The following is a 9,125-nucleotide window of genomic DNA, read 5'->3' as shown; positions in this document are numbered from 1 at the left end:
CTGGGGGGAGGAGAGAGGCAGACGCATCAGCAGCCCAGAAGGGCCCACGAGCCACACGCGTGCAGACCTGCAGGCCAGCGGGGACTCGAGGGGGTGGGCTGCGCAGCCCCCAGGCTGAGGGCTCACTCAGCCCTCTCAGTCCCTGGCACCACAAGTGAATTCTCCTTGCGGCTTGGTCATGCTTCCAGCCCCCCACCCCAAGGATTCCCCCAGCGGCCAGCGGCCTGGCAGAGAGGCCGGACACTCACCATCGGCGTCTTGTACTTGTGGCTCACCACTTCTTTAGTTTCAGGAACTAAAATCGGGCGGGCAAGAGACAAAACAGAGAGTTCAAAACGGAGAGCCCCAGTTCAGGGGCAGCGGGCCCCCCAGGCAGCAGTGCTGGGGGCCGGCGTTCCCTCCCCTCGGGCCCCTCACGGTGACTGCGCCAGCCAAGGCCGGGAGAGGGGCAGCCAGGGGCTCCTGCCCAGTTCTCGGGGCTCTGCAGCTGCTGGGGGGTTTGGGGGGCAGCCATGGAGCCAAGGTCTGGTGGGGGGGTGACCGGCCCTCCCGTCTGAGCGGGGTTTGGCCGTCAGCTCCCTTAGCGTGCCCGGTGCTTAGCCGGGAGAACTCCTAGTGGGGGAGCTGCTGCTGCATCTCCCCCATCTGAGCCGGAGGCCCCGGAGGTGACCCCCACGATCCCTCCTTCCCCAGGTCCCCCAGATCCCTGCACAAGAGCCCCCCAGGGCTAGAAGAAGAGGAAGAACAGAGGCGATGCTAAACCCACCAGGCTTGTAATGGTTTCCTCCCTGAGCGGTGGGAGTGAGCCAGGCCTGCCCGTGTGAGGGAGAGCGTCAGAGGGCTCTGGAGCAGACACACCGAGCGGAAGGTAGAGGCGAGCACAGCACCCAGGTGGTGGGGAGGAAGGGGAGCGACAGGCAAAATACACACATGACCGCAGCCCAGAACGCAAGGCCGAGGAGGGTCCCTGCTCCCGCCATGCAGGGGCCACAGGGAGCCGGGCTGCCGGGGCCAGCCACGACCGTGGCCACATGGGCCCAGGAGCGGAGGAGCATCCCCCCCGGCGCCAGAGAGAGGGAGAGGAGCAGTAACGGCTGACCACACCTAATCCTGACCCCGGGGGAGCAGAAGCCACCCCGAGTCCTTCTCCCTAGTAGGAAGGCTCCCCAGTGGGGAGTCTGGCAGGAAGAGAGGGGGAGAAAACTCACAGAACCAAGGAGCCAGCACAGGGGTGGAGTGAGGTTTGGGGAGATAGAGGGTGAGAAGAAAAAGGGAGAGAAGAAAGAGTCAGCAATGTGCCTGCAGGGAGCCCCCTGCCCTTGGCAGGGGCTGAGGCAGGGGGCCAGGGGCCAGCACGAGCCGAGATCACTTTACCTGCTGGAGGACGAAGGTTTTCATAGCAGCGATGAAGGGGCACAAGAGAGTGAAGCACAAACACAGCAGGAACTCAAAGCCCCGGGGGACAGCCCCCTGCTCCCTACTCCTGCCTCGGATCCCTGTCCGGAGAAGCCCTGCCCCTCGCCCTGCCCCTGGCTCCCTGATGGTCTCCCCCTGCTTTCCTTATGGCCTCAGCCGAGGCCGCCTCCTCGGGACCCTCTGAGGGAATCTCTAGAGTTTAGAGATTTCAGGGCCTGCAGACTGAGAATGGGGGGGGGGCAGAGGCGCAGGCTGGGAGGGCTCCAGGAGGGGCGCTATGGGAGGGGCTGGGCAGCACCTTTACAGGCAGAGTATCTGGCTGCGCCTAGGCCGGGCTGAGGAGGGGAGACGCTCCCCAGGCCCGCTCCTTCTCTCCTACAACTCGTCCCTCGCTTCTCTGTCCCTGAGGGCTGCACCCTGCCACCTGCCCCGCCAGCCCCTCCTCCAGCGCTCAGAGGTTTGAGTTACTGCCATGTGAGTCCAGACCTAAGAGCAAAAGAGGGTAATTACCAAATTCCTCCAGGACAAAGACGCCTCGAACTGTATTGCACTTTTTAATGTGATTCAGCTCTATGAAAACCTGCAAAAGAGGGAGGAGGAAGGCTGGCGTCAGGCTCTGGGCTCCACAGCAGCCCGAGAGCCCGGCCCCCCAGCGGCAGCCCCACCCACACAGAGGGAAGACGTGTCCCCAGAGGAGGAGAGGACAGTCCACACACACAACTCAAAAGGCTAAGAAGCGAAGACAGCAGAAAGGGCGTATACCTTCCGCTCCTGGCCGGAGGAGAAAGCATGGGAGAGAAATGAAGTCGTTAGTTTGAGTGGTCACCCCCAACCCTGCGGCCCCTCTCTTGGCCTGGGCTATTCCACCCGGGCCCCTGCCCCGGGCAGGCCTCTGCCCCCAAGGACCTCCCACTTGGCCCACCATGCATCCTCCTCCGGCGCAGAGGGCTGGGAGACTCCCCTCAGACTGAAGTTGGAAAGGGCCTGGCAGGGAGGGGGAGAAGATGCCCCTTTGGAATGGGGCTAATAACTTGGAGCAAGAAGTTAGGGCAGAGCTTTCTGAGGGCCGCACTGCCTCCAGGTCACACGGCAGAAGAGCAAATGAGAGGGGTCAGGGCTTGCCCCCCTTCTCTCTGGAACAAGTTGTGGTGGATCCAAGCCTTAGGAAGAGCCTACACAGACATCCAGCCAGGGCCTAAGAGGGCCAGTGGGAGACAACAAACAGGACCAGGCAGCTGGCGAGGCCGGCTAAGTCTCATAGGCTGGCAGAGGCCTGCAAAGGGCACAGGTGCCCTTCTCCCAGAAGGTCCTTAAACAGATCCCCCAGAATCTCACAATGAAAGCCTCCCCGTCGGGGTCTGCCAGGCTGGGTGGATGCCTATTTCTAGTGACTTCCACACTGCCTCAAGGGTGTCCCTGAAATCAGGAACGGTGACAGGCCAGGAGCAGAGAAGACCCCCATCCTAGGACAGGTTCACCTTCCCTGGGTATCCCCTGCCTGCTCAGGTTGGCAGTGGGGGTGCATGCCCAGCCCTGGCTCAGAACCCCAGGGAAAGGCGTGAGCACAGCAAGGAAAGGGCGGGCAGACACCTGGCTGAAGAGAGCTGAAAAGGGGCCCCGGAGAGGCGCTGGCTGCAGAATGGAATGAGCTTAAGGAAATGTCACTCGGAGGAAAAGGAACACTGTGTTAAAAAAGGCCGAGAGGAAGAAGTCGTGGGTCCTACAATGGAAGCACACAGGGAGAGGCGGAAGGAGGGCCGCGGGCTCCGGAGGGCCTGTGGAGTCAGGGAGGGTTAAGGGGACAGGAGCCAGGGAGGGGAGGAATCTGCAGGAGAGGAACAGGCGAGAACCCACCCACTGCAGAGAGGACAGACATGAGCTTCACACACGGAGAAAAGTGCCGGGGCCACACTCACAGAACAAATCAACACCAAGCAAAAGAAAAGCCTGGGAGCCAAGAGCGAGAGGAAGTGGGCGAAGAGGGGTCGAGGGAGACGCTCCCCCTCACACTGCCCTCGGGAGCCCGGCCTGCATCTCACTCAGCTTGCCCGGCCTGCTCCCCTGCTCCCTCTGGCTGCCCACCTTGCCCACTCCCAGCTCCAACACCGGCGCTGGCTGGCTATCTCTCTCTCTCTCTCTCTCTCTCTTCCCTGATGTGGCCCTGGGGGCCTTGCCCCTGCCCCTGCACACAAGTAGTGGGCTGCAGGGCCTCCTGCTGCTTCTGCCAACCTACCTGGCTATGCATGAACTTAAGGTTGATCCCCTCCAGCGTAACCTGAAGCAAGCCACCCTCGCCCGTCCTCATGTCCTGCACTGGGAACTCACCGCCCAGCTCTGGACCTGTATTGAGGAAGGAAGCTGTCAGGCCACAGCAAGCTTCCTTTGCAATTCTGACACCCCAAAAAGACCCTGCCTACCAGAGAAGCTGCCTGGGCGCTCACCTGGCTTGGCGCTGTGCTGGCGAGCCGCGGCACGCTCCATGCTGTCCTTCACACAGTAGTACAGCTCCCGACACTGGAGGGGGGCATACAAGGGGGACAGTTAGGCTGGCCTCTGGCCCACCCCCAGGCATCCCAGGAAGGGGCTTCCCACCATGGCTGAGGGCCCTGGCTGGCACCTTCTTGGTGTAGAACTTGTTGAGCTGTGTCTCGGGCCCATTCCTTCTCCAGAGACACAACACCTTGGTCTTGGGGCAGTAGGTCATGTTGATGAGCTTCTCATACCACCAGCGCTCAGACACCGTCCCAATGCTGCTGCGCAAGACGACACAGTCGTCACACACCTGCGGGGGAGAACACGGTGGGCTCAGCAGCTCCCACCCTGGAGACCTCACCTGCTCATAAGTGACACTGCAAGGTCCTAGCAGCCCCTGGCCCATCCCACAGCTCACGCATCTTCCTGAAGAAAGGGAGTCAAGGAGAGAATCCCTTCAAGAGCTCCAGAACAAATGAGCCTTCATCCAAAGCCCACAGTCCCCCATTCGAGGAAGGCTGTGAGAGAGAAGAGATGCCTCATCTTCCATCTCTAAGCTTCTGTCCTCAGAGATCAGATAATCTCCCCAGAGAGGCAGGTACCAAAGTTGAAGGCTGACCGGTGAGCTGGCTAATCTCAGATCTAACCTAGGCTCCCCTACCAGCTTTTCCCTGTCTTTCTTTTTAAAAATTATTGATGGGAATCTTTTGTTTTTATATTATGGTCACTTCAGAATAAATCTCCTTCCCTCCCAAGGGAACCTTCCCTGGTATCTATTCATTTCATAAATACTTCATTCCTCTGACTACTGCATTTATCTTTTTGAAAATTTGAATGTATTTTAGAGATAATATCTCATTTCTGTGAGTGATTTCTAAGCATTCTGTCCATGAAATGAAGGGCAGTAGAAATACCAACTGGTCTAAACCAAGGCCTGTCTAAAAGAATTTTAATATTAAGAGAGTTTGTTGTAGATTTTAAGAACCTTATGGAGAGTCAGGATCATAAAAGAAGGCCAGAGGAGCTCAATGGAAACCGGAAGTTCCTAAATTCTAGCCTAGCTTGGCTGCGATGATGTTTCCATTTCGCAGCCTGGAAAAAGGAAAGAACCACTCTGTCCCCCACTCCATGATCACTCAGAGAGCAAACATCTAAAGGGTCAGAGAGAAGACAGAGAGAGGCTCAGGAGACCAGGGCATGGATCAGATGTTTAAAAGATGCTAGTCCAATGGTGTCTGGGCAATACACTTAGATGCCTTGAGAGCCTGTTGCCTCAGTGCGGTCAGCATTGAACAGGCAAAGGGCACAGCTGTATATGGAGACCTGTCTTGAGAGGGCCTGCTCCTGCAGGGCTGGGATTGCCCTGTCTCTAGAGGATGCTCTGAGTGCCTAGACACACTGCCTTAGAAGCTGAGGGAAATGGGGTTCCTAGCAACCATGTCACAGGGAAGCGCCTCCAAGCCCACACTGAGCTAGGCTCAGCCCCCTTGGGCCATGCAGCTAAGGGCTGATGCAGCAGCTGGAGGCCATCCACAAGACTGCCAACCCCTCCTTGAAACCTATCAGTCCATGGTTTGCACTTCTTTTTTAGGGCAGACCTTCTCTATTTGGCTTCTTCTGACAGTCATGAAAATGAGCCAAACTGGAATGCTCTTCTTGTTAATTTTAACCAATACAATTTGTGGGGGGCTATAACAGGTTCCTGAAATAACCAAGCAAAGAATAGGTTTTAAAATTCCAAAGAAACAACTTATTTACACCGTTACTTAGTCCAACAACCAAGTGACTTTGGAAGGTCTCACTCTGGATTTAGTCTCCCATAATCCTATAACAGCATGCACAAATGTCCCCTGACTTCTTGGCTAGGAAGTTTCTACTTATTCTCCATGTTTCCTGCTGACACCCACCTCCATGAAGAAGATATCCCCACTGGTGTCTGTCCCTGCATGCACCACGAATGTCTGTTTCTTGATGTGACGGCTGCCGCTCGGCTGGAGAGACACGTCCCGTCCATTCTAGTGGAGGAGACACTTTTAGGGACCATCCCAGTCAAAGAGGACTCGGATGGTCAGTACTAGAGCTTAGAGTAGGCCCCTCTTCAGCATGGTCTCACTGCTAGCTCCTGTCTTCCCTAACAGGATTCCCTATAGGGACATCTCAAAGATAAGTCTGTACCATCAGAGAGTACTTGTTTTTGAAGTCCTATGCTCCTGGGCTAAGGCCTTCTAGCCAGTGCTCCAAATCAGAATAACCCAATACCTCTGGAGCCCAACAGGGTTGCCTGGATCTCCATGGTGGAACAAACCAAGAGACAGTATCAGGAGCAGGCAATTTTAACCTGGAGTCCATGAACTTGGTTTTTTAATATTCTGATACCTGAATTGCATTGTAGCTGATTTCTGTTGTAGTCCTAGCTGTTTACATATATAAAAACCTTTTTCCAAGAAGAGGGCCCTAGGCTGCAGCAGTCTGCTCCAGGGGCCCAGGACTATCCACCTTCTTAAACACAGGGCGGATAAGGATGGCAGAGTCTGAGGGGTAACTAAGCATGGACTCACCAGGTTGGCCAACTGGTCTAACACTTCATTGATCTGCTGGCCGTACACAAGCCCGATATGAGACTTCCCCATCAGACGCCTCACCTTCTTTCGGATATCATTCTTGTTTACCTAGAAAGCAAAGTAAGACCTTGTGGGGAGAGGGAAGTCTCCAACCAAGGTTCAGTTCTTTGGAGGGAAAAGAGGACTGTGGAAAGAGGATGTCCCTGTGATCAAGAAAGGGGCAGCAGCAAAGATGGCCTTAAGGAACAGGAAGGAAGCCTGGGAAGGCCATGGCACTGAGTCACAATACTTCCACAAAGTGAATGTTCCTTTGTGTCCTGGCATTTTCTGGACTTAGTCACAGCTGGCTGAGAAACTCAAGACTTTCATCTGCTCCAGGACTCAGGGTCTCACTGGCAAGCCTTCATACTTGGTGCCAGACTTTCATAGCCTTAAGGAGGGCTGCAGTTAGAGGGTCTGACTCAGTGGTCACAGTCTCCAGGGGCCCAGAGCAGGCCTGGCTCTTCCAGTAGCAGGAGTAACAATGCTAAGTGGGTCAGGTTCCCAGGTTTTCTTTACCTTCATCAGAAGCATATAGGAGATGAGGTTGTTCAAGAGTGTGGCCAGCAATCGATCTTCATCATCCTCCAGGCGCTTCCGGTCATGTTCTCCCAGAGACAGGTACCTGCCCAAAAAAGAAGAGACAAGTCAGCCTGGGAGTACTAAGGTAGGAAGCAGGAGACTCTGAGTTCATGTGGTCCAAACCATGGTTCTGTACCTGTCAATCATTTCCTGGGGTCCCTGATCCATGCCCATTCCTTCTCTCTCCAACATCACGGCATCAAGGAAGGCATCTTCCCAGAACTGCATTTGGTCCCACAGGGTAGACCGTTCTTTACCTGAATACCAGAGAGTTTCCTCAGCTACAGGAAGAAGAGTTCTCTAAGGAACCCCAGGGAAGAAAGGGGCATAGACCTCTGCCCCCACTCTGGCCTGGCTGTCACTGCCCCAGCTGCCTCTCCCTGAGGCCAGCCCCTCCCAGGGAGGTGGAAAAGACATGGTACACAAGAAAAGGTGGTTACTCATAGAGAAGGTCTCCATAGCTGCATCCTCTAACTGGTCCCACATGGATCCTTTGTCCCTTCCTACCAAGTTAGTAGCAGGAAGAATCATGGCAGCAAAGGAGGGAATACAGGAAAAGAAAGAGAAACAGGATGTTGATGAACATCAAAGTCTAGCACATTCATCCAGGATCACTCATGGCTTATTCCTTCCTGCCCCTACAAGCTGCCTGCCTTCAAATATACAATCACTGAGTGTCACCATAGATCAGCAGAGACCTGGGCCACTGTACCAGCATCCAAAGAACTGATCGGTTTGGAAGGGTTCAATGCCAAGAAAACAGATGCCCCCCACCCTTGGCCTTAATTATCCTATCTGAGCACAGCCTTCCCAGGGAGGCTCTAGCCCCACTCACCTAGGAGTCCCTCATAGAGGTAGACACGCTGGCTCACATCTTCAAGAGGACGAATGGGGCTGCCCATTGCTTTCTCCTTTGTACCTGGCTTCAGACTGTGGGTTTTGCCCTGCAAGGAGGAGATGGGAGACCAGCTGCCACAGGTGTGGGTACTCACAGAGCAGTCATACCGCCAGTGGGTCTATTACTCTAAACCCAATAACTGCTTCTTTCTTGAGTCTCACCAAACCAGTCTGAAGTGCTAGTTTCCATTACTGCCATTTAGGTTATTGTTAGTTTTAAAGTTTCAATCTATCTTTTCCTTCTTGTCACTCATTATACAAGTACCTACCTGACTCAAAGAAAAGTCAGCTGGGTTTTCTAGAACATTAACAAGAACATTGTCATACATTCTCCCAGTATTCTTTATCAATTAGTTAAAGGGTAGGGAATGAAACTGAAGGGGGGGGCAAAATCAATTTGCCTAAGGAAATTTTGCAAACTGATGACAAAAAGACTCCTCAAAACCCTCTCTTGGTTGACAGCCTTGTGCTCTGTTTCTTAGAGTTGAAACCAACTATTCAGAGTCAAAAGGACTAGGTAACTGCTCTCAGCAAGCCAACCACACAAGGAACTGGTGGTCTCTAAGGCCCTCAGCAAGGATGAATTTCACACCAGTACAATGAGAGGAAAGATGGGCATGCAGCTCAGTGGGTTCTTGCTAGAATCTAGCACCCTGAGAATGCTAGGGTATACCATCCTAGCTGAACTCTTCACATGGAAGGTATAGGAGGACAGGAAATGCTCATTCAAACCAGTTGGATTAGTTTCAGGGAAGGGCAGGCTCCATCCATTTGCATAATCCTGTAGGTTTTCAGGTTTATTCTCTAGCCTAAACTACAGGATAAAGGCACCTGGACTTACTAACTGAACACATGCAGAAGGCCCTGCAGGTGGGAATGATCACCAGGATTAATAATTGATTCCATTTAAATGTCACCCAAGCCTGAGGCTCTTCTGGGGATCCAGATGGAGCTCTTTCCGACCCAGTTCTTTCCCAGGCACTCACTCTGCTAGAATCTTCCCTCATCTTGTACGCAGAGTTGCCTGTAAGTGTTCCTCTTTGGAATGCATGCTCTTTAAGAGCAGGGATCATATTTTTGCCTTTTTCTCTCTCCCTGGAGTTTAGCAAAGTGCCTGGCAGACAGCGTCACCTCTTCCTGTCCTCTTCCTCTCTAAAC

At 54.3% G+C, this 9,125-nt stretch overlaps 1 protein-coding gene across 21 annotated transcripts in view; it reads right to left on the bottom strand.

The window, feature by feature from the left end:
* The window catches only part of MADD (MAP kinase activating death domain), a 45,030-nt gene that overhangs the window by 8,055 nt on the left and 27,850 nt on the right, over positions 1–9,125 (bottom strand). For 13 of the 21 annotated variants that reach the window (XM_074230598.1, XM_074230601.1, XM_074230602.1 and 10 more), the window contains 11 exons: positions 7,906–8,014; positions 7,511–7,573; positions 7,207–7,327; positions 7,008–7,113; positions 6,447–6,557; positions 5,796–5,903; positions 4,034–4,198; positions 3,858–3,930; positions 3,650–3,756; positions 1,927–1,996; positions 249–295 (listed from right to left, as the gene is read on the bottom strand). In XM_074230598.1, the coding sequence (XP_074086699.1) occupies positions 249–295; positions 1,927–1,996; positions 3,650–3,756; positions 3,858–3,930; positions 4,034–4,198; positions 5,796–5,903; positions 6,447–6,557; positions 7,008–7,113; positions 7,207–7,327; positions 7,511–7,573; positions 7,906–8,014 (1,080 nt within the window). The remainder of the gene's footprint in view (positions 1–248; positions 296–1,926; positions 1,997–3,649; positions 3,757–3,857; positions 3,931–4,033; positions 4,199–5,795; positions 5,904–6,446; positions 6,558–7,007; positions 7,114–7,206; positions 7,328–7,510; positions 7,574–7,905; positions 8,015–9,125) is intronic. The other 8 variants (XM_074230608.1, XM_074230610.1, XM_074230614.1 and 5 more) reach the window with 1 other exon arrangement.

The sequence above is a fragment of the Macrotis lagotis genome, chromosome 3 (assembly GCF_037893015.1).
Source record: "Macrotis lagotis isolate mMagLag1 chromosome 3, bilby.v1.9.chrom.fasta, whole genome shotgun sequence".
In the NCBI taxonomy this organism is placed as follows: Eukaryota; Metazoa; Chordata; class Mammalia; order Peramelemorphia; family Peramelidae; genus Macrotis; species Macrotis lagotis.
The sequence above is the reverse complement of the archived record's forward strand: the minus strand, read 5'-3'. Positions and strand labels throughout refer to the sequence as shown.